At 66.6% G+C, this 27755-nt stretch overlaps 10 protein-coding genes across 10 annotated transcripts; 4 read left to right on the forward strand and 6 right to left on the reverse strand.

Annotated features, from left to right (window-relative positions):
• Positions 1–123: 123 nt before the first annotated feature.
• On the reverse strand, positions 124–1501 carry RHOBADRAFT_40958 (uncharacterized protein; the record flags this gene model as incomplete). Its single annotated transcript, XM_018413799.1, has 6 exons — positions 124–201; positions 325–726; positions 794–904; positions 980–1152; positions 1228–1363; positions 1439–1501. The coding sequence occupies 6 exons, from the start codon at positions 1499–1501 to the stop codon at positions 124–126; spliced, it is 963 nt and encodes a 320-aa protein (XP_018274461.1).
• Positions 1502–1604: 103 nt separating this feature from the next.
• On the forward strand, positions 1605–2883 carry RHOBADRAFT_64399 (uncharacterized protein). Its single transcript, XM_018418479.1, has 10 exons — positions 1605–1635; positions 1697–1724; positions 1932–1976; positions 2048–2152; positions 2219–2238; positions 2308–2330; positions 2398–2415; positions 2486–2537; positions 2612–2617; positions 2702–2883. Coding segments are annotated over exons 1-10 (354 nt in total). The 5' UTR covers positions 1605–1634; the 3' UTR covers positions 2758–2883.
• A 37-nt stretch (positions 2884–2920) lies between these two features.
• RHOBADRAFT_50883 (uncharacterized protein) lies at positions 2921–3684 on the reverse strand (the record flags this gene model as incomplete). Its single annotated transcript, XM_018415540.1, has 4 exons — positions 2921–3063; positions 3252–3338; positions 3409–3466; positions 3639–3684. Coding segments are annotated over 4 exons (253 nt in total), but the record flags the coding sequence as incomplete, so codon positions are not given.
• Positions 3685–5149: 1465 nt separating this feature from the next.
• On the reverse strand, positions 5150–7356 carry RHOBADRAFT_10533 (uncharacterized protein; the record flags this gene model as incomplete). Its single annotated transcript, XM_018411993.1, has 9 exons — positions 5150–5328; positions 5439–5698; positions 5769–5907; positions 5983–6103; positions 6171–6267; positions 6345–6459; positions 6533–6951; positions 7022–7113; positions 7210–7356. The coding sequence occupies 9 exons, from the start codon at positions 7354–7356 to the stop codon at positions 5150–5152; spliced, it is 1569 nt and encodes a 522-aa protein (XP_018274464.1).
• Positions 7357–7908: 552 nt separating this feature from the next.
• On the forward strand, positions 7909–9343 carry RHOBADRAFT_33097 (uncharacterized protein). The gene is made up of 4 exons (XM_018413080.1): positions 7909–8114; positions 8200–8398; positions 8492–8692; positions 8772–9343. Exons 1-4 carry the CDS (start codon positions 7943–7945, stop codon positions 9271–9273), a joined length of 1074 nt encoding a protein of 357 aa, XP_018274465.1. The 5' UTR covers positions 7909–7942; the 3' UTR covers positions 9274–9343.
• Positions 9304–10658, reverse strand: RHOBADRAFT_33102 (uncharacterized protein; the record flags this gene model as incomplete). Its single annotated transcript, XM_018413082.1, has 3 exons — positions 9304–10122; positions 10189–10444; positions 10503–10658. The coding sequence occupies 3 exons, from the start codon at positions 10656–10658 to the stop codon at positions 9335–9337; spliced, it is 1200 nt and encodes a 399-aa protein (XP_018274466.1). The 3' UTR covers positions 9304–9334.
• A 131-nt stretch (positions 10659–10789) lies between these two features.
• Positions 10790–13398, forward strand: RHOBADRAFT_50887 (uncharacterized protein; the record flags this gene model as incomplete). The annotated part of the gene is made up of 8 exons (XM_018415541.1): positions 10790–11198; positions 11276–11362; positions 11429–11537; positions 11606–11884; positions 11963–12070; positions 12146–12286; positions 12359–13133; positions 13250–13398. 8 exons carry the CDS (start codon positions 10790–10792, stop codon positions 13340–13342), a joined length of 2001 nt encoding a protein of 666 aa, XP_018274467.1. The 3' UTR covers positions 13343–13398.
• Positions 13399–15351: 1953 nt separating this feature from the next.
• Positions 15352–18958, forward strand: RHOBADRAFT_10965 (glycosyltransferase family 2 protein; the record flags this gene model as incomplete). Its single annotated transcript, XM_018412022.1, has 8 exons — positions 15352–15756; positions 15820–16244; positions 16334–16579; positions 16667–16909; positions 16980–17849; positions 17911–18325; positions 18411–18587; positions 18650–18958. The coding sequence occupies 8 exons, from the start codon at positions 15352–15354 to the stop codon at positions 18956–18958; spliced, it is 3090 nt and encodes a 1029-aa protein (XP_018274468.1).
• A 4455-nt stretch (positions 18959–23413) lies between these two features.
• Positions 23414–25510, reverse strand: RHOBADRAFT_50888 (uncharacterized protein; the record flags this gene model as incomplete). The annotated part of the gene is made up of 9 exons (XM_018415542.1): positions 23414–23589; positions 23666–23764; positions 23839–23897; positions 23976–24208; positions 24276–24347; positions 24419–24585; positions 24660–25044; positions 25280–25319; positions 25474–25510. The coding sequence occupies 9 exons, from the start codon at positions 25508–25510 to the stop codon at positions 23551–23553; spliced, it is 1131 nt and encodes a 376-aa protein (XP_018274469.1). The 3' UTR covers positions 23414–23550.
• Positions 25511–26432: 922 nt separating this feature from the next.
• Positions 26433–27711, reverse strand: RHOBADRAFT_5493 (uncharacterized protein; the record flags this gene model as incomplete). The annotated part of the gene is made up of 5 exons (XM_018417566.1): positions 26433–26480; positions 26557–26682; positions 26764–27343; positions 27418–27496; positions 27576–27711. Coding segments are annotated over 5 exons (969 nt in total), but the record flags the coding sequence as incomplete, so codon positions are not given.
• Positions 27712–27755: the final 44 nt, after the last annotated feature.

The raw sequence follows: 27755 nt of genomic DNA on the forward strand, positions 1-27755 counted from the left end.
GCGCCGGTCCGGGGCGCTCGGGCCTCGTCGCAGAGCGGCTCTCGTTCTCTCGCGCTCGACAGCTGAACGTGAACGGGTCGCTCGTCGTTGCACCTCTTGTCGATCATGCCGCACCCTCGAGCTCTACTCTGAGCGCGTGAACATCCAGCCGTGCACGGTGCTGCGCACAGCGAGGTCGCCGCCGTCCTCCGGGAACGCCGGCTGCGCGCAGTGTGGGTCCTCGTCAGTAAGGTCGCTCCACAAGGAGGGCATCGACGAGAGACGAAGAAAGGAGAGAGAGGGAGGAAGGAGAGAAAGAGAGAGGGAGAGAAACGCTCGACGCACCCCAGCCTCGGGGTCCTCCCACACTTTCTCGCACGCCCACCCGGCTTGCCGCGCGAGGTCGAGGATGCCGACGTCGGCTTGCGCGAGCCAGGGCCGGTGGTGCGAGAAGAAACACAGGACGGCGGGCGTGCGCAGCGTGTCGGGGCGCGAAAGGTCGACGGGCGGTTGGGCTGGGTCGGCCGCCGTCGACGAGGACGACGGCGGGGCAGTAGAAGACGAGAGAGGAGAGGAAGGGGAGGACGGAGATCGAGGGGCGAGGCACGAGAGGCACGAGGCGAGGAGGGCGGCGTGCTGCGAGTGGTTGAAGACGAGGTCCGACAAGAGGATGAGGTCGAACTTGCGCGACGAGTCGGTGCTGAGCGGCTCGAGGAGCGCAGACGGCGCCGTGCCCCACGTAAAGCCCTGTGTGTCCGTCTCGAGTGTCAGGCTCTGTCGATCGAGGGCGCGAGAGGGGGACAGCGAGGCGCACCTTGGCGCAGGCGTCGGCGACGTCGGGAGAGTCGAGCGCCGTCACGTTGAGCGCGACGTTCTGCTCGAGGTTGCGGACGAGAGACGCGTCGGGAAAGTCCGAGATGACGACCTGGTGGATTGACGAAGGGGGTGTGAGCTCGCGCGAGGAAGGGAGAAAGGAGCGCAAGGGGAGAGGAGGACGCACGTTGCCCGCGCCCTCGAGTGCGGCCGTCAATCCCGGCAGGCCTCCTCCCGCGCCGAGCTCGAGGACGGCCTTGCCCTTGCCCTTGCCCATGCCGGCAGGCCCGTGGAGGAGGGTCGCGGCGTGCAGCTCGAGGAAGCGGGCCATGGCGATGGCTGCCGGGTACAGGATGTGGCCTTGTTGCAGGGCGCGCACGCGAGGGTTAGCGCGACGGTCGTCGAGACGACGGAGACAGAGAGAGTGGGACGGACCCCAGAGCGGGTGGCCCGAGACGAGGCCGACCTCGACAGAGTCGGGCCCGACTTGGTCGAGGAGGCCGCCGCACTTTCTGCGTTTGTACGACTTGACGGTCGGAGGAGGGGTCGCAGGGCGAAAGTCGGCTGGTTCCTGTCGAGCGCAAGTGGTTGTCAGTGAGGTCGAGGGGGGAGGACGAGCGACCGAGAGGAAGGCGAGGAGGCGCACCTCGAAGACGGCGCCGAAGCCGTCGTCGTCGGACGCGGTGCTGGGCGAAGAAGGGCGCGACATGGTGCAGGGAGCTGGCTGAGAGCAGGCAGGTGGCTAGTGCAGCTCAGGAGCGAGGCGGTGCGGGTTGACTGGGCGAGAGCAGATGAAGACGAGGCTCAACTCCGCAACTTCATCTCGCTCGTCGACAACAACCAGTGAGTCGACAGTGCCCTGCCCACTCGAGCCAAACTGACCATGGTACCCTCCTGCACCCAGTGGCGACCGCTTTCATGCAGTGGGCAAAGTGCGCTCGTCGCTCTCGTCCCCCATCCCCATCTCGTCCAACCTCTCGCCCCTTCCCCACCACGTCTGGCGCCACAGAGACCGCGTGCACAGCCCACCAAGGCGTCTCGCCGTCGATGCCGAGCCCGCCGGCCCCGTCCTGACCAGGTCCTGACTCGCTCCCCTCCCCCCCTCCTCGCCGCGTCCCTCTCTCGGCCCCATGCAACAGGTCGCCCGAGGCGCGCAACTACTTCTTCTCGACCCACTTCTGGGGGTCTGTCCTCTCTCTCTCTCTCTCGCCCCGCTCGCCGCCGCACAGAGCTGACAACGCCGTCCCCACCACAGCCCGCTCGCCAACTGGGGTCTTCCCCTCGCCGCCATCACCGACCTCACGTCCAAGGACGCAAAGTTCATCTCGGGCCCCATGACCCTCGCCCTCATGTCCTACTCGTGCGTCCCTCGCCGCGCCGTGCCTCTCGTTCCGGGTCCGCACGCTCACCTTCTTTCCCATGACAGGCTCGTCTTCATGCGCTTCGGTGCGTCTCGTCACCTCGGCGCTCGTTCGTCCATCGAGACCTTATACTGACGCGTTGCCCGTCCTGCAGCCTGGCGCGTTCAGCCTCGGAATGTGCGCCCCGCTCCCCTGTCCTTCTCGCAGCCGCCCGACTGACCCGTCCTCTCTCGCCTCCTCGCAGTACCTCTTGTTCGCCTGCGTGCGTGTCTCTCCCCCTCCGACTCGTCCCGATGAACGACCCGCTCACCCTTGGCCTATTGCCCGTACAGCACGCGACCAACGCGACGACGCAGGGTCTCCAGGGCGCGCGGTTCTTGCAGTGTGCGTCCCGCCGCCTCTTTCCTCTCTCCTCTCGCGCGACGGCGACACTGACCTCACCTTCCTTGACCTTGCAGACAACTGTGCGTCGTCGCTCTCGCCGTCTCGCCTGCCTCCTCCTCTCATTCTCGAGCGAGGACTGACGTTGTTCGCCTGGTTCGACGCAGATGGCGGGAGCGAGTCGGCCAAGGACAAGGTCAAGGACGCCGTCATCACCAAGTAGAGGTGACAACGAGCAGGGCGTGGTTGCTGGCGGTTCTCTTTCTCTTTCTCTCTTTCTCTTTTGGTCGTCATCGCGAGGAGTTGGCCAGAACGCGCAAGCTGTGCATAGCGCTTCCTCATGTCTGTCTTTTCTCGTGCTTTCGACTCTTGCGAGAGCGGCACGCGATGAGAGACAGAGAGACATCCTTGCACCCGCACCGCGACTCGACTCATCGTCGCCCGCGCGCTCCCTCGCGAGACCCAGCTCATGCCTTGAGCTTCCAGCCGTCCTCGTAGCCCTCGACGGCCTCCCTTGGCCGGTTCGGCACTGCAGTGTCGGAGCGAGTAGGTCGCGAGGCGGTGGGTGCGAGTGCGGCGGGAGGGTGAGGCGAGAGGGCGCGGCGGGCGGCGACGAGGTGACGCACGAGGAGCGCGAGAGGATAGGGGAGGAGGGAACAAAGGAGGGCATGTCAGCTCGCTGCACTCGAGGCTGCAGGAGAGAGAGAGGGGGCGCACGAGGGTAGGTCGTCGGGGGCCGCTCGGCCTGCTTGTACCCGAAGAACCGCTTGCGTGCCTCGGGAACGGTGAGGACCATGGCGGGGCCTGTGTTGGGCAAAGACAGAGTCAGGCTGCGCTCTCGGAGAGCCGGGTCGAGAGCGAGATGGGGACGGACCGAGTGCGCCGAGGACGATGGCCCAGAAGACGGGGGGCGACTCGTGCGCTGACCGTTGCTGTGGGTGCAGGGGCGTCCCAAGGGGTGTGTCGACGAGTGAGGTCGGGCACGAGTGCAGCCGGGCGGGCGCATGGCGAGAGTCGGCGCGGGAGAGATGAGGAGGAGGGGGAGAGAGGGTCAGATCTCGCTCACGACGGCGGGCGAGAGGTGGGAGGACAGGCGCCACGCACGATGAAGGCTGCGCCGCGGCGGAACGGGCTGAACATGGCGGACATGGCGACTGAGGCGGTGGACAGGAGACGAGCCGAAGCGAACCAACCCTCGCCTCGTCTCCCTCTTCACCACAGCTTCAGCCCCTCGAGAGCACAGTTGAGCTCGTGCAATACCTCTCGTAAGGGGCTCTGAGTCCCCCTGTATCCCCGCCGCTCCTCGCTGAGCCAGTGCAACAACGCTCGCCTCCTCCTCGAGCGCTCCTTTCAGCTCTCGCGTCGCCCGCGTCGACCGAGAGTAGCTCGAGAGCGACTCTGTGACGACGACTCTGCTCTCCTTCTCTCGCCGTACAGGAGAGCGGCTCTCGAGAGGAGGATGCCAGACGAAGCGCGAGGCGAAAGCACCAGGTTGCACGAGACAAAGACTACTACAAGGCGGCGAGCGCGTACACACGGCTCAAGCTGGACGAGGCGACGAGAAAGGGGACGAGGAGGAGACGAGTGAGAGAGGATGGGAGGAAGGGATGGGAGGGAAGGAGGGAAAGAGGGAAAGAGGGAGGAAGAGAGGGTACGGGTTACAGACACGGCAAACGACGGCCGCCGGCGCCACCTGCCTCGAGATGTTGATGATGTACAGTCGCGCTCGGTCTTGTGCGTGCGTGTGAAGAGAAGAGAGGTCGCGAGAGAAAGAAAGAGAGAGGGGGAGAGAGAGAGAGAGGCCGGCACGAGCGCCTCAAGCAGTCATGGGCACGGGGGCCTGCTGCGGCGACTGCTGCTCGGTCGGCTGCTCGCCCGCCATGACGGCCGTCTCGTTGGCCGGCCCGCCGTTGACGACCGCCGCCGCAAGCCCATCGAGCTCGCCCGCCGGCAAGCTCGTCTTCAAGCCCGGGATGGCGACCGCCGACGCTCCTCCTGCTCCTGCGCCCGTCGGCGCCCCTGCTCCTGCGCCCTCGCTCGCACTCGCACTCGCGCTCGGCGACACGCCGACAGCCGCCTCGGCGGCCTGGCGCACCTGGTCGGTCGGGATGGGCAGCGCTCCTGGTGCCGGTGTCGGCGTCGGCGGCAGGCCCTGCGGGTTGGGCGTCGCGCACTCGGGCACGAACGACGACGCGCGGTGCTTCTTGTTGAGGCGCTCGGCGTCGCTGTCGTCGGCGGTCGCGGCGGCGGCTTCTGCTGCGGCCGAGGCGGCGGCGGCGGCGGTCGACGAGGCGTTGGCCGAGGCGGACGAGGCGGCGGGCGTATTGTTCGAGGCTGCGCCGTTGGTCTTGGACTGCATGACGAGGTCAGTAAGGCGCATCGACGGAGGAGGAGGGGGAGAGGAGGACGAGGCGAGAGTCAACAGGACGCGCTCAGGCAGGGAACGGCGAGGGCGAGGTCGCTCGAGTCGGCTCTGCGGGAGGGGACGGGCAGAGAAAGGTGAGGCGCACCTTAGTCTTGGCTCTCTTGACGCCGCCCGTCTTTGCCGGTTCTGGTTCGCGACCGGCGTGGACGTACGCAGGCAGGGCCGAGCTGCACGCATACGCTCGAGCGAGTCAGTGACGGTACAAGAAAGGGAGGATGGACTTGTCGATGACGACGACGCACCTCTTGATGTACCGCACGATGACGCCCATCGTCTCGGCGTCGTAGCTGTCCCACATCTTGACCAACTTGGTGAACTCGTTGGTCGGGTACGAGATGTCGAGTTTCCTCGGGCCTTGTGCTCCTGCGGCTAGAGGGCGTCGACGCAGTCAGTCACCGTGCGCATAGGCGAGAAAGAGAGGGGCGCCGGGAAAGGCGAGGAAGCACGAGGAGGAGAGAAGGAAGGAAGGGCAGACGGACCAGGTCTCCGCTCGATCTGCAAGCCGATGTAGAAGGTCGTCGTGTGTACCGTCGTGCCCTGCCCAGGCAGCAAGTCGGCCTCGGTGCGCTTCTCGACGACGGCCGGGACCTCGCCGATCGAGACGGCGCGCTGCTCTGCCTCGTCGATGCAGTGGCTGACGCGGTCGAAGCTCTTGACGAACGGGTGCGCGAGCAGGAGCGAGTCGACGTATTCGAGCTTCATGACGAGTTGACGGATGCGCGACTCGACCGTGCCGGACCTGGGGCGCGCCGAGCGAAAGAGAGTCAGACGGGCCCGGCTAAGGGGAGGAAGAGGACCGAGCGACGCACCACTTGAGCTGGACGTCGGCGCTCCCCGAGCTCGCCGTGATCTGCAGGTAGTAGCGGTACTTGCTGAAGAAGTCGTGGGGCTGAAAGAGCTCCTTCCACGAGGTCGACCCGACAAAGACGCGGTCGACGATCTCGGCGGCTGCGCGTGCGACAGAATCGGCGGGTCAGGTCCTGTCGAGGCGCACTCGCCGAATGTCGAGAACAGAAAGCGCACCTCGCTTGAACTCGGCCGTCATGATCTGCTGCGTGCTCAGGGTGACGTTGTGGGTCGAGCACATGGACGGGTACGCCGGCGTGATGATGGGCATGCGGTGCGAGCGGTCTTGAGGGTAGAGCTGCGTCGAGGACGAAGCGGTGAGTGACTGCCGCTGTCGGTCTCGGACGAGGGACGAGCGGACGCACCTTGGGGTTCCAGACGCGGACCTGCAGAGGACCCTCCTCGATCGGCTTGAGCAGCACCGGCGCCGGCCACTGCCACTGGTGCATGATGATGAAGAATCTGCAGAGCGCTCGAGAGCTTCGTCAGAAGGTCCTCGACGCTGACGCTGAGAGAGGGCAGAGGAGGAGAGGACGGACCGCGAGATGATGCTGCCGACGCAGCCCTTGGGGTACAGCTGGCATATCCGCGCGACGAGCATCGCCCAGGCGACACCGCCGCAGAAGCCCATGACGTTGCCGTACACCGCTCGTTCTGCAGGCGAGGGAGAGAGAGCGTCAGGGGCTGCTCCTCAAGGAGGAGAAAGGACGGGGAGGAGGGGACGCACGTTGCGCCCACAGCTTGATCGTCCTCAGTGCGTCGCGGAAGACGGGCACGTCTGGTACGAGTCGCAGCATCTCGTCGGTCACGCGCGAGCCGCCGAGACTGCGCACGCAGCGCTCGTCGAGGTTGCGCAACAGGTTGTCGTCCTTGAGCTCGAGGTCGTCCGGGATGGTCGGGAGCGCGAGTCGCGCGAACAGGAGGTCGATGTCGATGCCCTGGAACGTGCACTTGATGATGGGGACGAACGCCTCGGGGACCGACGTGACCTCGAGGACGCCGTCCGTCTCCTTGAGCATGGCCTCGAACAGGGTGTGGAAGTCCTCGCGCTCGACGTGCCGAGGGACGACCAGCAGCGTGTCGATGTCGGACCCTGGACCGTGCACGCCGAGGCGGTACGAGCCGAACGTGAAGATCTTGCCTCCTCTGCAGGGGAGAGAGAGAAGTGAGCCGACGAAGGAGGGGAGGAGGGGAGGAGGAGGGAATAGGGACGCACGCCTCGCGCGCCTTTGCCTCTGAGAAGCCTCGATGCAGACTCGCGCGGTACACAAAGTCCTTGACGAGCTTGTCGAGGCGGCCGAGCACCATCTCGCTGCAGGCGGGTCGAGGAGCGGGTGAGGGGGATCCACAGGGGAAGACGCTCCGAGGCTGGCGCTATGGTGCGCGCCGAGAGAGAGACAGGACGGACCGAACACGACCCTCCTGCGGGCTCTCGTAGATGTTGCGGCCCTTGAGCTCCTCGATCAGGGTCTTGCTGACCTCGAGGTCGCGAGCGGTCGGCGGCGCGACCGAGATGGGAGGCGTGACGCCGAGGTAGGGATGGCTGGTCATCTTGGGGAGGCTGGGCGGGTAGCTCGAGGCTCGCGAAGGTCGAGGGAGAGGGGCAGGGAGCTGGAGAGGGGGCGAGGGGGAGGAGGAACGGCGGCGAGGCGGTGTCGGGGCGAGCTGCAGTCGGTGCGGCCGAGTCGTGGCGTGCTCTGCGTCGCTAGTCGGGCGCGAAAGAAGTCCCGGCCGGCGAGGGAGCGGAGCGTGTCCAAGTTGACCTCCGTCGAGCGACGAGCGCGAGGTCCTTGGCTCCGTTCTCCACACTCAGGCTCGTGCTGCCACTGCTTGCTCGGTCAGATCTGCATCAGCGCCATCTCGGCCCCAGATACAGCCGCGCAGCTGCCCTCTCCATCGAGGTGCGACCGACTCGCCGACGCTCCACCAACTGCCGAGGTCTTTCGTCTCGCCCTCGCTCAGGTGCGTCCTTGCCTTCCTTCACATCTGCGAGAACTTCCGACAGACGCGATCGTCCTACGCAGCACACCCTCAAGACCCGACCCTCCCTCCTCGTCCACCTCGCCTCGCGCCCCACTCCGCCGTCTCGGAGTCTCGCTCGACGCCTCGACACAGCCGTCCTTTCGTCTCTCGGGCCATGGATACGGCTCGCAGGCTCAATGAGCGCGCCGTCGAGTACGCCGAGGCCGGTATCGCGCGGTATCGAGGCCTGAGCAAGGGCGGCAAGGCGGTCGTCGTCGGCATGCTCGGCCTCAACCTCTTCTTCTTCTGCACGTTCTGGATCGTCGGGCCCGAGCGCATCGCAGAGCGTGCGTCCCACCTTTCCCTGTCTCTCTGCAGCCCGTCGTCCCGGCGGCGAGCCTGACCTGACGTCTCCTCCTCGTCCATTCGCAGAATTCGCCGCTTGGGCCGACTACATCCGCGAGTCGCCGTCAGGCTGGGCCATTCTCTTCATCGTCATCGTCATCACGTCTCTGCCGCCCTTGATCGGGTACGGGACCGCCCAAACCCTGGTCGGCTTCGCGTACGGCGTCTGGCCCGGCTTCCTCATCTCGGCAGCCTCGTGCCTCGCAGGGGGCGCCTTTGCGTTCCTGTGCGTCCTCCCTCTCTCTCTGTGTCTCCTTCTCGTTGTCCAAGAGGGCACAGCATCGTCCAAGTCAACTCACGCCCGCCTCCCTCGCCGCAGCGTCATCCGGCGGTTCATCCGGTATTTTGCGCCGTTCGTCCAGCAGAACGACACGCACCAGGCGCTCTCGCGTGCGGTCAGGGCCAAGGGCCTGCCGCTCATGATGATGCTGCGGCTGTGCCCCTTCCCGTACCCGTGGAGCAACGCCTTCTTCGCGTCGATCGAGACGGTCACGCTCGGGCAGTTCCTCATCGCGACTCTGTGCGTCTCTCCTCTCGCTCTCTGTCTCTGTCTCGAGCGGCACCGAGTCCTGAGATACTGACAAGCTTGCACCCTGCAGCGCCATCACGCCCAAGCTCCTCCTGCACGTGTTCGTCGGCCACCGCACGTACCTCTTCGCCGACCCCTCGTCGCGTCACTCGATGGACCCGCTCTCAAAGTGGCTCAACGGCGCCTTCCTCGTCATCGGCAGCCTACTCGGCATGGCGACGAGCTGGTACCTGTACCGCCTCACGATGCGGTACGTCGAGGAGAGCGCGGTCGGCGGGTCCGGCGACCTCGAGCTCGGCGATGAGGCGGACGTCGAGGGGCCCGGGACGGGCTTGCTCGACGAGGTCGACGAGATGCTCGACGGCGACGAGGACGAGGGTGCGGCAGCGGCGCGCAAGGGCGAGCCGAGAGCGTCGCAGGACGGGTGGGGCGACTGTGCGGACGACGACGACGACGACGAGGGTTCAGGTCGAGGAGGAGAGCGAAGGAGCTCGTCGGCGTGGGGACTCGAGCTCGATGGAGATGACGCGGAGCGCGGCGAGGCGCCGCAGGGACGGCTGAGGCTAGACTGAGGGAGGGGGCTCTCGACGGGCGACACGACGGGGCTCGATAGACACTTGCATTGCGACGTGCTCAGGCGTAGTAGTCGAGGAACAGGAGAGTGAAAGACGAGCCAAGGAGGAAGATGAGGAGCCACATGCGGCTGTCGCGGCTGCGCTCCTTGGCCTGCTTGAGCTGCTTGTTGCCGCGCTCCACCTCGCCCGACACGGTGACCGCCTCCTCCCACAGCTTGTCCGTGAGCTCGCTCTGCTGGCCGAGATGCTGCGCAAGCTGGCTCTGGAGCGACGCGATCTCGAGGAGCGACGACTCGGCCGTCTTGAGCGCCTCGAGGTCCGACTGGGTCGCCTTGAGGAGCGCCGACTCCTCGGCCTCGAACTGCTGCACCTGCTCGGCCGTGAGCTCGCTCCCGAGCGGGTTGTCGTCGTCGTCGTCATCACCGACGCCGTTCTCGCCCGGTATCGGCGCCGGGCGGTACATGGACGGGACAGCGCCGACCGTCGCACCGCTGGCGCCATTGCGCTCATCGACGCTCGCGCCCTTGCCGCCCCGACCCGACGCCCGCTCGCTCTTGGCCTTGGCCGCCATGTCGCGGCCGAGGGCATCCATGCCGAGCGCGCCGCCGCCGCCCATGCCGCCGAGCGACTGGGTGCGCTCGAGCTGGCGCCGGACGCGCGCCTCCTGCTGGTCGCGTTGGCGCTGGCTGACAACGGCGAGGAGCTCGTTGAGGTACAGGGTGACGTGGGCACGGTGGTCGGCGAGGACCTCGGCTTCTGGCGACAGCGAGGGCGAGGACGACGCGAGCCCGAGGAAGCGCGAGAGGCCGGCGTTGGGGTTGTCGCGCTTGGCGGCCGCGAGGCGAGCTGAGCGAGGGAGTGGGGCGTCAGTACGTCGCTCGAGAAAGGGCTGTGCGAGAGGTAGGGACGCACCCTTTTCGAGCGACTCGAGCTCTCGGACCCGGTCGACCGACTTGCGCAGGGCGACCTTGACGGCAAAGTCGATCTCGTCGCGCTCGCGGTCGGTGAGCCAGCGGACGCCCTCCCACGCGGCGAGGCCTTTGCTCGCATCGAGCTGTCGCGCGGGTTGCTGGTGGTGGGCGTGCGGGTTGGACGCGGACGAGCCGAGGTCGAGGTAGGCGCGGCGGATCGAGGCGAGGAAGCCGAGGAACGAGCGCAAGTTGGTGGCCTGGGCGGGTGCGAGGGGGTCAGTGGGGGGTGTCGGGAGAGTGCAGAGGTGGACGCACGACTTGATCGGCCTGCTGGGTCCACGGGTCGAGGGCGGCGTCGGGTCCGGAGCGATGAGGACCAAACTTGACGCGCTGGCGCTTGTTGGGCGGGAAGGCGTGCTCCTTGGCCTTTACTGCTTCTCGGAACTCGAGTGTGCGGTCCTCGGCAAGCATGGCGGGCGTGTGGTGGGAGCGAGATGAGGTCGACGCCGACGAGCGAACGACGACGAGCTTGTGGGGGGGAAGCCCTCCCCCTCGCTCTCGCTCAGTCTACCGTCGACTCGAGCCAGGAGCAGCCCACCAGCATGGACGACCTCAGGCTGCCCACCCCGCCGCCGCTCCTGCTCGCCCCCTCGTCCCCGCTCCCTCCTCGCGGCGCCGCAGGGCCTCGCTTCGCCGCCGTCGAGTTTCCGGGCCCTGTCACCTCGGTCGACCAGGCCCTCACACACCTCGGCGGCCTCGCACGCGTCTCGCGCACCCTCGAGGCCGACCCGGCCGCAGCCGCCCTCAAGCCGCTCCAACTCGACTTCGACCCGGCCAACCGCTGGCTCCACTCGATCCCGGGCAACGTCGCGACGGGCGCCAACATCGTCTGCAGGGTCATCAAGCGCAGGCGCAAGGTGCCCAAGCGCGACGAGCACGGCCAGGTCGTCGACGAGGGCGTCTACTCGATCCAGCCCGTCGGTCACCTCCAGCACACGGTTCGCTTCAGGGGTGCGCCTCCCAGCCTCTCTCTGGGCCTTTCCGAGACGTACTGGACCTCGGGACTGACATGTCGCACCCGCTCGCAGCCATGGCCGACTTCACGTTCACGCCCGAGCCTACCGCGGGTCCGGACGCGACGATGGAGCTCGCCGACGCGCTCGCCAGCATGGACAGTCCGTCCCTTTCACCCCTCGACGTCTCTCACGAGGTACCTCGTACTGACGCTCCCGTCCCTGCAGTCGGCGCCATCCGCGACTTCAACTTTCCGCCGCCGCAGGAGGATTTCCCCTCGTCGGCGTTCCTCCCGCCGCCAGCCTTCAGCCGCCATGCCCTGCCGCAGATGTTCGAGTGCGTCCTCGGCATCACTGTTCCCCCCTCTCACCTGCAGGCGAGAGCTAACTCTCGTCGTCGAGCAGCCTCAAGCCCGCCGCCGGCACGGTCGCCCAGCTCCTCGACTCGGGCGCGACTCGCCTCATCGCCACGACGCGCTACAAGCCGCGCCCGATCCAGACCATCCTGTTCGTCGACCCGGCCGTCCCGAAAGGGCCCGACGACAAGCTCGTCAAGGAGCTCGGGAGGAGCGAGCCGCGAGGTGTCGAGCTCAAGTTGCGCGAGCTCCTCGAGAAACGGCCGGTCTGGACTCGTCTCGCGCTCCTCAACCAACTCACACACGAGGAGTCCAAGGTCGTCAAGTCGTGCGTCTCCCCCTCCCTCTCCAATTCGTCCTTCACCTCATCACGTGACCTATCTGACGCTCGTACGCGCATCCGCAGGGACAAGAGCTGCCTGCCGATGGTCGCCTACACGTTTGGCGACGGGCCCTGGCGCGACCTCCTTGTCCGCTTCGGCTACGACCCTCGCAGGCACCCCGACGCCCGCTTGTACGCCCTCGCCTTTCGTCCTTCCTCGACTGCCTGTCTCGGCCCGCATGTCCTGACTCTCTCCCTCCTGTGCAGCTACCAGCACATCAACCTGCGCAACGCCGCCAACGTGCGCACTCGTGCGCAGCCAGGAGCGCGCTCGGCGGCGCAGTCGAACGCGGGCAGCTCTCGGTGGCTCGGCAAGGCGACGGACGACCAGGCTTCCTCGACTAGCCAGTACGCCCTCTCTCGCTCTCTCTCTCTCTGCCCAGTCCAAGCCCTAATCCCCTTGCCTACCTCCTCGTCCAGCCTCGCACACATGTTTGACGGCATCCACGCCCACTCGAAGATCGCCAACTTCCAGCTCGTCGACGTGTCGGACCCGCTCCTGTCGTCGCTCATCCACTCGACCAAGGGCGTCCTCGGCGCGTGTTCGTCCGACCCGAGCGAGGGCTGGTTCGCGCACGACTACCTCGAGCAGATCCGCCAGATCCTGCGGCGCAAGTGGCTCGGCGCGCTCGAGGCGACGCCCGTCTCGGACGCCGACTGCGCCGACCTGCTCGCCCTCGTCCTGAGCTCCGAGAGCAGGCTCAACGCCGACGGGCCGGTGCGCAGCGCGCCGGCGAGGGTCGCCGAGGCGGCGATGCGGGCCAAGGCCGAGGGTCGGCTCACGCGCGCCGAGAGGGCCACGCGCAAAGGGTCGGCGGCGTCGAGGGCCAAGGGCAAGGGCAAAGGGCGGTCGCGCGTCGCGAGCGGCACCGAGTCGGACGCGAGCGAGACGCCGTCGGGCTCGGGCACCGACGCGGGTTCGGGCGTCGACGGCGGCAACGGCGAGGGCGAGGGGCAGGATGACGAGGCCTCGCGAGCCATGCGCGACGACCACGATGACGATGACGGCGACGAGGCGGTGGGGAGCGGCGCGGCGTCGAGCGGCGCCGAGTCGGGCTCGCAGGCTCGTCGCGGTCGCGGCACGTCCGGGTCGGCGGCGCCGAGCGGGAGCGGCGCGCCGGTCGCCAAGGCGCCGTGGGAGCTGCCGAGGAAGAAGAGGACCAAGGCCAAGGCTGCAGAGAGCGAGGCCGACTTGGTGCGTCCCCTCTCCCTCTCCCTCTCCCTTTCGCCCTCTCGCCCTCCTCTCTCGCTCGGCATCCTGCCTCGTGACCGCGACCTCTCACTGACAAGGTCTCTCCCCGGCGCCCGCAGCTCGCGCGCCTGAGCCAGCAGACAAGGAGGAAGAGCTCGCGCCTCCCGGCGCAGTCGAGTACGCCGGCGCCGACACAGGGCGACCACGCTTGAGAGGGCCGTAGCGTTTGCGCGCACACGCAGCTGCAGTCCAGCATGCTTTCCATTCTCGCGAGAGCTCCTGAGAGCGCGAGAAGGTGAGAGGAACGAGCGCAAGAAGCTGCGGGCGCACTCCTTTCACCGCCGCCGTCGATGAGAGTCTGGGGAAGATGCGGAGAGCGAAGCGCGGACGGACATGACGGTCGGCGAGCTCGAGCCTGGCTGAGCTCGCTCGAGAGAGTTGTGCGAGGAGGCCCGGGAGGCGAATGTACGAGCGAGGAGGTCAAGTCGCCGTACTCGCCCGCTGCGAGCAGTTGGAGCGGGTGAATTTGACGCGGTGCGCGAGCGAGCGTGTTTGGCCCCGGAGCAAGGGAGAGGCGATCGCGGTGCGAGCGCGCGAGAGCTGCGCGAGGCGGCCCCCTCGTTCTAGCAGCTCGTCCTCGTTCTCCTCCTCCCCGACTCGCTTGCCCCCGTGCAGCGTATCAGAGAGTGCCCGCCTCGCTCTCCTCGGGATCCAGAGCACGCACACCAGCGTCCGCTCGCCCCGTCTCGACCCCTCGCCACCGCCCGGCCGCCGCAGCTCGACCCCCCCTGCGCGACCTCGTCTGCCCACCCTCTCCTCCCCTCCTCCCTCGTCCCACCGCCGGTCGCTCGCCCGCCCACCAGCGCGTCAGCCCCTCCAGGCGTCCTTCCACCAGCCAGGCGTCCCGCGTCCAGCTTAACCGCGCCACAAGCGCCTCGACCTCGCCCTCGACTAGCCCGCTAGCCGGTGAGCCCACTCTCCTCTCTCTCGCCTCCCAGCGTGGGCGGTTGGACAGGCCGATTGGGTGCCTGCGTGAGCCTTGCGTCGGTGGGTGGGTCCGGTGAGCGCTCTCGTCGTCGCGGCGAGCGAGGGACGCGACCCAAGCGTGGTCGTGCGAGACGCGGGGAGGAGGGGGGGTTTGGTTCGTCACAGTCGCGTCCCTACGCCACTCTCGAGGGCGATCAGAGTGCAGGACTCGAGTCCCAGTGACTCTTGCGAGCCCCTGGCACCACCAGCACCCGAGCGCGAGGGCTGTCTCGTCGTCGAGCATCGCGCGCTGACCTCGTTCCCCCTCGTTCCGCCTCCGCCTTCTCGGCGTCCTCCCGCTTGGCCCTCCTCCTCCACTCGTCCCCTCTCTCGCCCCTCGCCCACTCGACCTCGCCTTCGTCCCTACTCGTGCGCACCAGACATCGACTCGAGCCCGCTCGTCGCCCGATCGACCTCGCCCCGCTCGCGACCATGTACTCGTCGCAGCAAAACCCCGACTTTGGCGGCCACTCCGCCCAGGCCAACTACTCGCGCCCGGGCGCCTACTCGGGCAACCCGTCGCCCTCGGGCTCGAACGACGACCTCGAGCCGTCCGCCGCCGACCCGCTCCACGGCCGCGAGTCCTACATGGACTCGGACCTCGAGATGCGCAAGTACCAGGGCCTGTCGGCCTCGGGCGTCGCGGGCTACAGCGCCGTCGGCGACGCGTCCGAGCCGGGCAGCCCGATCCAGGAGGGCTCGTACGAGCGCAGCCACGAGAGCGGCAGCTCGGGCACCAAGGTCGACGGCGCGTCCAACTCGCGCCTCGCCCGCCCCGAGACGATGAGCAGCGAGGGCAGCTTCGACGCCCGCAACCTCCAGACTGTGCGTCCCTCTCTCTCTTCATCGGCGTGCGGCGGCGTCGGCTCGACCAGAACCTGACCCTCGTCCTGCACCGCCTCCCTTGTCGCAGTCCGAGTCGAGCCACTCGCACGGCGGCCAGTACGGCGGCAACTACGCCGGCTACCAGGACCAGAGCGGCGGCCTGTACCACCCCGGCGGCTCGCCCGGGTCCGGCTTCGGCCGCTACCGCGAGGGCTCGTTCGGCCAGCACTCGGGCCTCGAGTCGGGTCGCGCGTCGACGATCGGCACCGACCACATGCCGGCCAACAACATGCCGCAGAACTCGTCCCGTGTCGCCCTCAACTCGGACTGGCGCAACTCGTACGACCAGGGCAGCGACATGAGCCGCAACATGACGATCGCCGAGATCGCCCCGGGCAAGGAGGGCTACGGCCGCGCCGACTCGAGCTACGGCGACGAGAAGAAGGACCCGGCGCTCGGCGGCAACGGCCACTCGTCGTACGCGCCCATCCAGCCGGGCTCGCCCGCCGTCGGCGCCCCGAAGCCTCGCGAGGCGCCCGCCGTCGTCATCTCGCGCACGAACCGCCTCGAGTGGATCGACGGCGTGCGCGGTCTCGCGTCCATCATCATCTTCACGCACCACTTTGCCGACCTGACGTGGTCCCAGACGCACCCGAACACGCTCGCCGAGGGCTCGCTCCCGGGCTTCCTCCGCAACGGCCAGCTCGCGATCGGCATCTACTTCATCCTCGGCGGCCGCGTCCTCGCCGCGTCGTTCCTCAAGTCGGCGTTCACGGTCCCCAAGGCGCCCGTCGTCCACGGCGACGACGAGCCCGAGAAGCCCGTCGTCGTGCGCAAGCCGCCCGGCCCGCGTTGGCTCACCCTGTCGTCGTCCCTGTTCCGCCGGTCGATCCGCCTCGCGTTCCCGGCCATCATCGTCGGCTTCATCCAGTGGCGCGTGTGCCGCGACGGCCTCATGACCAAGGCGATGCAGGCCGAGGAGGAGTTCCTGTCGCCGTCGGCCCTGTGGGAGCCGACCTGGTGCGCCATCGGCGGCAACTTTGCCGACTTCCTCCAGTTCTGCCTCGACCTGTTCACCAACCCGAACCGCCAGTACATGCTCACGGTCGGCTCGGCCCTGTGGTCGACCTACGACCAGTTCTGGGGCTCGGTCCTCGTCTACATCCTCGCCGGCACCCTCACGCCGTTGCCGTTCCGCGGTCGCTACACCATGTACCTCCTCATCTCGGTCGCCCTGTGGTGGATCAACTCGTCCAACATGCTGTGCGTCCCTCTCCCTCTCTCTCTCTCTGCCCCCTCGTCGTCCCCCTCGTCGTGCGCCGACTGACCCTCTCTCTCTCTCCCACCTGCAGCTACGTCATCGGCCTGTGGATCGCCGACTTTTACGCGTCGGGCTTCGTGCGCAAGATCCAGGACCACTGGAAGCTCAATGTCGCCATCGAGTTCGCGGCCGGCGCCCTCGCGCTCGCCATGATTGCCGGCGGCGAGAAGGTCGCGACGCCCGCCAACCGCGCCGTGGGCTCCATCTCGGTGTACAACGGCAAGTACTCGTACAACCCGTCGTACGTGTGGCCCCAGTACATGCTCATGAGCAACTGGTGCGTCCTCGTCTCTCCCTCCCTCTCTCTCTCCCTCTCTCTCGGCGCACAGTCCCCTGACTCTCGCTCCTCCCCGTCGCCATGCAGGATCCCGCCCGTCACCATCCTCATCTGGATCGAGGTGTCGCACGCCATGCAGTGGTTCATGAGCTGGGGCATCTTCACCTGGGTCGGCAAAGTCTCGTACGGCTTCTACCTCATGCAGTTCCTCACCCTGTACGGCCTCATGCCCCACCTCATCCTCCACTTTGCGGCGCAAGAGACGTCGTACTGGAACATCGTCACGCCGACCTACATCATCTGCCTCATGTTCAACATCTTCGTCGCCTGGTGCGTCCTCCCCTCTCTCTTTCTCCCCTCCCTCTCTCGAGCGGTCGGTCTGACGACGTCGACGTCGCAGGGTCTCGTACCACCTCCTCGACCGCGTCGGCCTCAAGCTCGGCAAGTGGATCTGGGACGGCCTGTTCGTCAGCAAGCCCAACACGGCCGGCTCGCTCCCCATCAAGATGGCTCGTCACGCCGCGTGGTGCGTCACCAAGGGCCCGGTCCACGTCGCGCGCGGGTTCGCCAAGAAGTCGTCGACCAAGGCGAAGGCGTTCAAGAGCGGCCTGCACACGGTCATGAACTGGCGCACGCCGACGACCCGCCCCTCGGTGCCCGACCCGACCGACCCCGAGGTCCTCGCGCAGCTCCACTCGACGCGCTGGACGTCGGACCTGAGCGGCGACGGCGAGGCGATGCGCACGCGCCGCCTCCTCCGGTTCCAGTCGTTCATGTGGATCCCGCACCTGTTCCTCATCCCGGGCATGACGGCGCTCTGGGTCATCTTCCACCCGATGGGCAGCTGGACGTACGACGCCCTCACGTTCTCGTCCCTGTGGCGGTTCATCTGGGTCCTGTCGCTCCCCAACTGTTTCTTCGCCTGGCTCGGCTTCATCACGCCCGACATCACGCCGCCGCAAGGGTCGCAGGAGAACAAGCCGGTCCACCGCGAGTACATCCGCAACTTCTTCATCGTCCTCGTCACCAAGGGCTCGAACGAGGCGGCCGTCCGCCGCGGGTACAACAAGCTCATCCGCCTCGAGAAGTACCACCCGGCCGTCAAGGTCGTCGTCCTCACCGACGAGCCGTACGTGTACCCGGACCTCCAGAACATCGTCTGCCCCAAGTCGTACAAGTCGCCGCTCGGCAAGGCCAAGTACAAGGCGCGCGCCCTCGACTACTTCCGGTACCACGTCTCGCTCGGTGTCTACGACTGGATTCTGCACATGTGCGTCCCTGCCTCTCTCTCTCTCCCTAGAGACTCGTACTGACGTCGTCGTCGCACACAGGGACGAGGAGTCGGTCACCGACGCCGAGTCGCTCCGCAACTGCATCGAGTTCATCCGCTACACGCCGCACCACTTCGGCCAGGGCATCATCCTGTACAACGGCACGGGCTACTGGGACAACTGGTACTTCACGGTCGCCGACGGCATCCGTGTCGGCGACGACCTCGCGCGGTTCCACCTCCAGAACACGATCATCAACCGCCCCGTCTTTGGCGTTCACGGCTCGTTCCTCATGACCAACGGCGAGATGGAGAACGAGTGCACGTGGGACTTTGGGTCGCTCGCCGAGGACTTCGAGTTCTCGCAGGACGCCTGGCGCCGCGGCTTTACGTGCGGCCGCATCCACGGCATCGTCCGCGAGCAGTCGCCGACGACGCTTCGCGACTTCCTCAAGCAGCGTCGTCGCTGGTTCATGGTGCGTCCTCTCTCTCTCTCTCTCGCTCTCCAATCTCGGTCGGTCCTGAGGTCATCGCTCATTCGCCGTCGTCGTCTCCTCGCAGGGCATCCGCGACATCAAGGGTCTCTACGGCCTCCCTCACCTCGCCATCAACCTCTGGATCGTCGGCGTCTTCACCCTCGGCGCCACCGTCATCAACTTGCCGCTCGGCTTCATCGAGCACTCGCTCACGCCGCTGTGGATCGCCGTCTGCGCCAACTTCTGCTTCATCACCTTCTTCGTGCGTCCTCTCTCTTCCTGTGCGACTCGAGCGTGTCCCTGACTCTGTACGCCTTCCCGCAGACCCTCTACCTGTGGGGAATCTTCTTCCAGGAGCTCGACTTTGGCCAGACGTGGTGGAAGATCCCGATCCACCTCCTCTGCGGCATCATCATTCAGCCGTTCGCCTCTCTCGCCGAGGGCCTGTCGGCCATCTGGGCCATGGCGTCCGAGGACTTTGGTGCGTCCCCTCTCTCTCGCGCCCTGTCGTCGTCGTCGTCGTCGTCGACCCGGTCACTGACCCTCTCTCGCCTGCACCCGCTCCCCCCTCTCCTCGCTCGCCTCTTCTCTTTCTCATTTTTTTTTAAACAGGCAAGTTCGAAGTCATCGTAAAGAAGTAGATCCAGGCGTGCGCGCAATCGTCATCGTCGTCGTCGCCCTTTCTCCTTCCCTTCCCTTCTCTCCCTCTCTCCCCTCTCTCTTTCCCTCCCTCGCCGACGCCCTCCCTCCTCATACCCACGCTCTCATGGACAATCTGCACACGAACCCTTCCCCCTACCTTGCTCTTACGCTCTCTCTCCCTCGTCCTCGCCTCCTCTCCCTCCCGTGGACTTTTGCCTCGCCTCGTCGCCCTCGGCGCCCTATCGTAGAACGACCCTCCTTTCTTCCCCTTTCTCCTGTGCACGCTTTCATTTCCCCATCACTTCACGTCCGCTTCTCTCTTTGCAAGTCGCCTTCGCATCCAGCGCAGCCGTTTCGAGAGCGAGAGAGACGTGAGTAAAGGTCGATGAGGCGAGCGGTGCCTCTAGTCTCGCTCGTGGCCTCGTAAACCTCGATGGCACGCAGACACGCAGCGCTTGTCGACACGCGGAGCGAGAGCCAAAGTCGAGGGAGAGGCGCGTTTCGAGTCGCGCCCTCCCTCGCCCCCGTCATCGCTTCCCTCGCGAGCTAGGGCGCACGCACGGCGTTGTCGGCACGCCTGTGCCTCTCATGCGCCCTCGCGAGCTGTATACACGGCCTCGCTCGCGCTCGCCGACCGCGCACAGCGACTCGCGCCTTCATCAGCGCCAGCGACGACCAACCTCTTCTCGAACACGGCAACGGCTCGTGGACTGGTGGACGCGCTCGTCGAGGGCCAGATGAGGTGCAAGGAGCAACTGGGGCAGGGCGGAAGGGCTCTGCGGGCGTGGGGCAGCAGGTGCGTCCTCGCCTCCCCGCCTCTCTTTGTTTGGCGGCCCTCTCCCTCGTCTCTCGCCCTCGCCGCCGCCTCGCGACACACCCAGGGCAGGTCCTGAAGCTGACCTGGTCTCTCTACAGGCCGAGCGGCTGCGCAGGGTGGGCGGTCGGAGGTTCTCGCGGCGGGCGACTCGCTCTCGACCTAACGCCGGTTCATCTAGATCCTTGTACGTCCCTCTCGCTCTCGTTCTTGCCCCCAAGGCCTACAACCGAGTCTACAGGCCGCTCTGAGCCGTGCATTCACCCTCTCGATCATGCGCCGCAGTTTTGTCGAGCCCTTGATGGCATCCCCTCCTTCTCGTCCCCGAAAGCTCCCCCTCGTACTCTTCCTGTGCCCCTCGATGGCTCCTGTCGACGCCAAGACGCCCTCTGTAGGATATGGGCGGGCCCCGGAGGACCAAGCTGCCCGCCCCGTGAAAGTTACTCGTCCCGGCGGCCGACCAAGCCGAGCCGTCGTGGACGGGTCTGACGAGGCCGCGCCCGCCCTCTTTGCCCTCGATGGGCAGCGGGCGCACCCCGGTGAGCCGTTGCGCACGGCAGCGCCCCTCGGGGCCAGCCCGTGCGCCCGGCCACCTACAAAAAACAGGGGGACCCTGCGCACCCTCGCTCAAACGCTATCTCTTGATCTAGCAGGGTTGGGGCCTTCTGCTTGCGCCAGGTCGAACGAGGAGGTGTCTGCGGTGCAATCGAGCGCGTTTCCCGAGCAACTTTGTCGTGTAGAGCGCGAGCTGGCCTCGTCGGCTGGGTCTTCGAGTCGGTCGAGGTCCGGGCCGAGCACGTTCTTCCTGTCGGTCTGCCGGTCGGCGAGTCCACTCTGTACAGCACTGAGAGCACTCTCGAAGCAGGAGATAGCGCGGCGACTGCTGTGGACAGCGCAGGATTGAGTTTAAGGTCTGCTCGGCACTGGCCTCCCTCCTTCCTCTCCCACCTCTCGGCCCTCACGACTGGGCTCGCTCAGACTGGCTCGAGTCGGTACCTGCACATCTTGGCATCATTCTTCCGCTTCATGCGCACCACTGCGAGCGCTCGCCGTCGGCGCAGGGCGCGTCGTATCTTCATCAGTAACTCGCGTTGTCCGACCTCTCTCGACTGGTGGCAACGGTTCATGGGCCTGTGGGTATCGTCGTCGAGGTCTATCGCAGCATCAAGGAGACTACTGGGCCAGGCGACCGCGCTGTGCGGGCTGTGGGCGACTGGTGCGTCCCCCTCCTCCCCGCCTCCCCGTGTTTGGCACCCCTCTCCCTCTCCCCCTGCCCCCTCTGCCACCTCGCGACGCGGCGCAGGGGTCTCGATGGACTGACTCGGTCACCTTACAGGCGGAACGGCTGCGCCCGGCGAGCAGGGCGGTCTTCTGGGCGGCGCGAGGCTGGCTCTCGACCTCGAGGCGGCTCGTCTTGTCCTTTGTACGTCCTGCGCGCACTCTCTCTTCCTTGCAGGACCTTCATGTGGGTCTATGCTCCTCGCCGACCCGCGTACTGACCCTCTCGACCTCGCGCCGCAGGTTAGTCGCGCCCTCGATGGCACCTCCCCCTTCTCGGCCTCGAAAGCTTCCCCTCGCGCCCTTCCTGGGCCGCGCGACGGCGCTCTTCCCTGTCCGAACGCTCTCCTCATCCTCGCAAGCGTTCCCGGACCGTTGAGAGTTCTCGTTCGTCGTCGCACTCGTCCCGGCGGCTCAGCGAGTCGAGCCGTCGCGGACGGGTCTTTACGAGGCTGCGCCCGCCCTCACGTGCCCCTGAGGGCAGCGGGCGCACTGTGGTGAGCCGCTCGCACGGTGCGCACCCCTGCGGAGCGCCCGTACGCCCGGCCACCTGCTAAAAACAGGGGGATCCTGCGCACCCTCGCTCAAAGGCTATCTCTTGATCTAGCAGGGTTGGGGCCTTCTGCTTGCGCCAGATCGAACGAGGACATGTCTGCGGTGCGACCGAGCGCGTTTCCTGACCTGCTTCCTCGTGTAGAGCGCGAGTTGGTCTCCCTCCCTCCCCTTTCGAGTCCGAGGCTCGCGAGGCGAGAGACGCTCTCCTTGTGGGCCCTTCCTCTCTCGTGCTCTCTTTTACCCTCGCTAGAGTCTGTCTTGAGCGAGAGAAGGCGCGCCGACCCTTGTGGGCCGCTCAGTCCTCGTCCTCCTCGACTCGCTCCTCGAGCTGGTTCTCACGGCTTCCGCCTCGGTCGCGCGCTTCCTGTCATCTCGTCTCGTCCTGATGAGTCTCTCTGAGTGTATCCGAGTACTTTGCGAGCGCGAGAGAGTACCGTCGACGCCGGATGACACGGCAAATCCTCGTCCTCGTCGTCCTCGACTTGCTCCTTCGACTTGCTCGCGCTTCCTTGCGCACAGACCTCTCCCTTTCTCGGTTTCGCACCTTTCGGTCGGCGTGTCGAGACACATGCTCGACTATGGTGTCGCTGGGGAGAACGTTCCGCAACAGCGCCCGCACGACTTGGCGCTGAGGAGGAGGTCGAGGAGGAGGTGGCGCACGAGCCGCTTGGCCCGAGAGCAGTTCTTCCTACCGGCCCGTTCTCTCACAACGTTCTCTCTGAGTGCTCTCGAGTGCATCCTGAGCGCGAGAAAGCGACCCGACGCCTGTGCGCAGCGCTACGCTCGTTCTCCTCGACTTGCTTCAAGCTAGACTCGCGCTTTGCCCGTACGAATCTCGGGCGCATGGCCGTGGAAAGCCTCGAGGGCGACCTCGAAGCGCCCAGCCTGAGCTCGGAGAGACTACGCCAACGCCTCACCAAGCTGCAGACCCGGTAGCGGCGGTCGAGCGGTTTGGAATCTCGCTCTCCAGGCAAGCCAGGTCGCTGCTCGCCTCGCTTCCTACCTCGAGTCTCTTCCGCTTCGGTGATGTCGATGACCTGTGGATCGACAGAGCACCTGCCCAGGCAGCTGCGCCCGCGAGCAGGTGCGGCTCACTCGGCGAGCCGTTTGAGAAGGTCGACCTGGTTGTGTGCGCACGGCCCGCTTCTCGCTCGCTCGCCGACGCACTCTCTCGCCGAGGGCCTGTCGGCCATCTGGGCGATGGCGTCCGAGGACTCTGGTGCGTCCCCTCTCTCTCGCGCCCTGTCGTCGTCGTCGTCGTCGTGGACCCGGTCACTGACCCTCTCTCGCCTGCACCCGCTCCCCCCTCTCCTCGCTCGCTTCTTCTCTTTTTTTCGTTCCTCTCGACAGGCAAGTTCGAAGTCATCGTCAAAAAATGAACGCCGGCATGCGCGCAATCGTCGTCGTCGTCGCCGCCCTTCCTCCTTCCGCCTCTCCTTCTCTCCCCTCTCTCTTTCCCTCCCTCCTCATACCCACGCTCTCATGGACAATCTGCACACGAACCCTTCCCCCTACCTTGCTCTTACGCTCCATCTCCCTCGCCCTCGCCCTCGCCGAATCTGTCGGCGAGCGGTCGCCTCCCGTGGACTTTTGCCTCGCCTCGTCGCCCTCGATGCCGCTCAAAGATAGGGCGGGCCTAACCGCCTCTCCTCCCTCCTTTTGACAGCGTCTCGCTCGTCCGCCGCAACGTGAGAGAAGAGCACGCGAAAGCAGAGCAGGCGCGCACCGTCCGCCTTCTCGAGTGCACCGCGCTCAGGCCGCCAGATGCTTCTCTCGCCTTTCTCTCGACCGGCCGAGCGCAAATGGAATGAGATGCATTGATCACACGAGCGAGAGAGATAGAGTAGAGAGTCCTTGGTACTGCTTGGCGGCCTCCCTTCCCCGTCCCCCTCCTCCTCGCCCCGCACCGAGACGCGTCCTCCTGACCGACCCGACGCTACTTGAACAGGAGCGAGATCGACTCGCCGTTGTGTGTCTGCGAGAGCGTCGACGTCAATGAGTGTCCGCCCATGAGGAGGAACAACGAGAGAGAGAGCGAGAGAGGGACGCACCCGGCGAATCGACTCGGCGAGGACCGGGCTGATGTCCATGATCTCGAGCTTGCCCTGCGCCTGCTTCAGGTGCTCGGCCTGGTTGATCGTGTTCGAGACCTGCCAAGGAGGACAGACACGTGAGTACGAAGGAGTGGGAAGAAAGGAGAGCGCGAAAGGAGAGGTGGACGTACGACGACCTTGACGATGGGCATCTTTGCGAGCTCCTGCATGCTCTCGCCCGACAGCAGACCTGTTGCGCGACGCAGAAAGTGAGTCGGTTGGTTCTGCAGGAAGACGGACAGAAAAGAGAGAGAGCGAGAGGACGGACCGTGCGACACGAGGGCGTAGACCTCCTTGACGCCCTTCTCGACGAGCGTCTGGGTCGCGAGCTTGATCGTGCCGCCCGTGTCGGCCATGTCATCGATGAGGATGGCCACCTTGTCCTTGACGTCGCCGACGAGGAGCTCCATCTTGCCCTCGGCGTCGGGCCCGTCGCCCTTGGACCGGTTGCGGTTGATGAGGGCAAAGTCGCAGTCGAGGCGGTCGGCGAGCGTCGTGGCGCTGCGAGCGACGGGAAGCCGAGTCAGTGACGGCTCTCTTCGCCGTAGAGAGGAAGAGAGGGACGCACCGCTTGGCGCCGCCGGCATCGGGCGAGACGATGATGGCGTCGCTCCAGTCGGCAATGTTGTCCTTGACCCACCTGCACGCAAGTCGACGGTCAGTGCGCCGTCCTCGAGGACTCGAGGAGAAGAAGAAAGGGCGAGGACGCACCTGACCATGCTCGGCTCGGTCCACAAGTTGTCGACAGGGACCTCGAAGAAGCCCTGGATCTGGCTCGCGTGCAGGTCCATCGTGATGACGTGGTCGCACCCGGCAATCTCGAGCATGTTGGCGATGAGCTTGGCCGTAATGGGCGAGCGCGACTTGTCTTTCCGGTCCTGCGGGGCGGGGCGGGCGAGGGACGAGTCAGGATCGGCCCGAACGAGGAGGGAGTGGGAGAGAGGGGGCGCACCATGCGAGCATAAGGGAAACAGGGGATGACGGCCGTGATGCGCTTGGCGCTCGCCGTCTTGCACGCCGAGATGAGGATGAGGAGCTCCATGAGGAGGTCGTTCGGGTCGTTGAACGGTGCCGGGGTCGGCTTGGACGGGCTCGTCGGGCGCGAGTTGAGGTCGGTCGCGCGGGCGAGCGGCGGCAGAGGGGTGCCCGGACGCGACTCCTCCGGGTTGCCGTCGTGGCCGTAGTGGCGCGCCTTGGCGTTGAACGGGTGCGGCGAAGGGTTGAAGCCCGTCTGGATGATGAAGACGTCCTCCTCCCTGACCGAGGCGCCGATCTGGACCGACGTCTCGTTGTCCGAAAACTTCTTGACCGTACACGGCGTCAAGGGGATGCCGAGCCTGCAAGGGGGAGAGGCGGCGCGGCCAGGGTCAGCCCCTCGTTGTCGAGGCGGGCTCGGGAGGTGCTGCGACCGAGGAAGAGCCGTCTCGGGTCCGCGCAACGAGCGGCTCCGCTTCTCCAGCCAGCGCAAGGACCTGCCATGGCGGCGGGACCTCGCAGGCGCGCTGACAGGGCCGAGTCGTCGCGCACGAGCATCTTGGCCGAGGCCGCGGGAGGGAGGTGAGGGGGGCTCACCTCTCGGCCACCATGGCGGCGAGCTCCGGGTGCGAGTTGCCTGTTGCAGTGCGGCGACAGGGATGGCAGGGCGGGCAGACGTGGGCAGGGAGGAGGGGACGGCCGAGGTCAGCTTCATCGGTTCCCTTTTCTCGCCGGCGACGAGGCTCGACGTGGGCGCGAGGACGGGTCTGAGGGGGATGGGAGGGACGCACCGGTGAGGAGCTTGATGCTCGTGCCGTTGTGCATCATCTTGAGCCGAGTTGGCGGGGCTGAGGGCGGGTCGACGACGAAGTGAAGCGGAGAAGGCCGGGTGGAGAGGTGCGACGACGGCTGGCTCTGGGCGAGGTGGTCGAGGGGCGGGCTCGGGAGGTGCAGCCAAGGTGCAGCGGTGCACTGGAGACTCGTAGTATGCGGGCGAGGCGACGAGGAGGGAGGAGCGAGCCGCTCGTCGCTCGTGCTGCCAAGTCGACGGGCTCCGAGCGGCTCACTCGGCTGGGCCGCGTTCGCTATCCGCCCTCGTCCCTGCACCTCTCTCGCATCCACAGGGACCCATGTAGTACAACGCAGAACAACGAGACATTGCACAACCCCGAGAGTAGCACTGCCCTCGAACCCTCGCTCGCTCACAACTCGTTCCGCGCCGCCTCGATCGCCTTGGCCGTCGCCGACTGACTCGCCCGGGCCATGGCCTCCTTCTGCGACAGCTCGTCGTGCTCGTCAGTCTCGAGAAGGGCAGATGGAGAGAGGAGAGAGAGCGGGACGCACGCCGTAAGCCGCACCCTGGCGCAGGTAGAACCACCACACGCCGCCGCCCGTCACCGTCAGGACGAGTGCCGCGATGCCGAGCATGCCGCCAATGACCATGGCGAGGAAGATGAACTGTCGGCGGGGCGAGGAGACGCGAGTCAGTACGGGCTCGAGAACTCCTCGGCGGCAGCTCCTCCTCGCCGCACACGACCCCGGCACATCGACGTCGCCTCGTGGACGTCGAGAGAGAGAGGAGAGGAGGTGCCCGACTCACGTCCTCCTTGCCCAAGCTCTTGCCCTCCTGCCGCTTGATCCTCTCGGCGCGCGCCCTCTTCTCGAGCACCTCTGCGCTCGGGCCGGGCAGCTGCCGGATGCGCGCATCGAGGCCCGGTGCCCACTCGTCCGACGAGGTCGGGACCGGCTGGCCAATCTGGATGAAGGACGGGTACCGCGTCTCGGTCCATTGCTCGATCTGTTGCGGCGCGAGTGAGGGGTCAGGGGCGGGCTCGGCGAGGAAGGGGGAACGAGGGAGGGACAGCAGGACGCACCCGACCGGCAAGGACGGCGAGCTTGATAAAGCTCGGGTCGTTCGGGCGCGCCTTGGCGTGGATCTTGCGCGCATAGTCGCGGAACGTGTAGGCGACGTCGCGAGGGTTGGTCGCGCCGATGATGAGCTGTCGGACGACGAGAGGGTCAGAGGGTCTTGTAAGGCAGGGAAGAAAAGGAGAGAGGGAGGGAGGGGAAGGAGGACGCACACCGACCGCCTCGCCTTTGCGGATCTTGACGTTGCGGTGCATGACGGCCGGGTTCATGAAGCACGCCTCGAGCGTCGCCATGGCCATGACTTGCGGGATGGCGCAAAAGTTGAACACGCTCTGGTTGCCGAGGAGGGTGAGGTAGTCGAGGGCGTCGGTCGCGTGCGTGAGGGCGTCGACGGCCATCTCGCTCAGGGCCCACATGGCCTTGTCCTCGTTGCCGGCCTGGTGCAGCTGCTCCGGGCTCGTGACGTACTTGGACCAGATCTCGGCCGGCCAGAAGACGCGGCCCTCGTCGACGTCCTCGCGAAAGTCGCGCAGGATGTTGGTCTTCTGGAGCAAGAGGCCCATCGAGTTGCTCAGGGTGAGCTGCTCGCCGAGGTGCGGCGACTCCTTGCCCGACGCCGAGAACAGGCGCGACAGGCCCTCGCCGACGAGGCCGGCGACGTAGTGGCAGTACAGGTCGAACGACGGGAGCGTGTCGACCGAGAACTTGCCGCCGCTCGCGGCGTGCATCTTGGCGTACCGCGACATGCCCGCGCCCATCTTCTTGGTGATGTCCGAGATCGCGGTCCGGTAGCTGCGACGAGGGGCGGGAAAGGTGAGCGCGCGTTCGAGGGGAGGGGGCGGGAAGCGAGGCTCGAGAGGACGCACCCCTGGTCGAGGCGCTTGAACTCGGTGACGACGACCTCGAACTCCTGCAGCAGTGCCCGGTCCTTCTCATTGGGTCCCGCTGCGAGAGGGCGGACGTCGAGAGTCAGTAGGGAGAACAGGTCGGGGTCGACGAGGAGGAGAGAAAGGGCGGGACGCACACTCCTGGAAGTTCCAGCCGTCCTCCTCGAGGTGCTTGTAGAACTCTTCGAGCAAGGGCGCCTTCTTGTCGATCGGGATCGTCATGTCGTCCTCGATCGTGTCGAGCCCGCGCAGGATGAGGTAGAAGAGGGCGACCTGCGGACGCGCGGACGAGCTCGTCAGTTCTGGCTCTCTCGAGG

The sequence above is a fragment of the Rhodotorula graminis genome (genome assembly GCF_001329695.1).
Source record: "Rhodotorula graminis WP1 unplaced genomic scaffold RHOBAscaffold_1, whole genome shotgun sequence".
NCBI lineage: Eukaryota > Fungi > Basidiomycota > Microbotryomycetes > Sporidiobolales > Sporidiobolaceae > Rhodotorula > Rhodotorula graminis.

Coding starts and splice junctions, on each gene's coding strand:
- RHOBADRAFT_64399 (XM_018418479.1), top strand. Junction 1,977..2,047: donor TTCTCGACCCACTTCTGGGG/GTCTGTCCTCTC, acceptor TCCCCACCACAG/CCCGCTCGCCAACTGGGGTC. Junction 2,239..2,307: donor GCTCGTCTTCATGCGCTTCG/GTGCGTCTCGTC, acceptor CCCGTCCTGCAG/CCTGGCGCGTTCAGCCTCGG.
- RHOBADRAFT_33097 (XM_018413080.1), top strand. CDS start 7,943: ATGGATACGGCTCGCAGGCTCAATGAGCGCGCCGTCGAGTACGCCGAG. Junction 8,399..8,491: donor GGGGGCGCCTTTGCGTTCCT/GTGCGTCCTCCC, acceptor CCCTCGCCGCAG/CGTCATCCGGCGGTTCATCC. Junction 8,693..8,771: donor CAGTTCCTCATCGCGACTCT/GTGCGTCTCTCC, acceptor TGCACCCTGCAG/CGCCATCACGCCCAAGCTCC.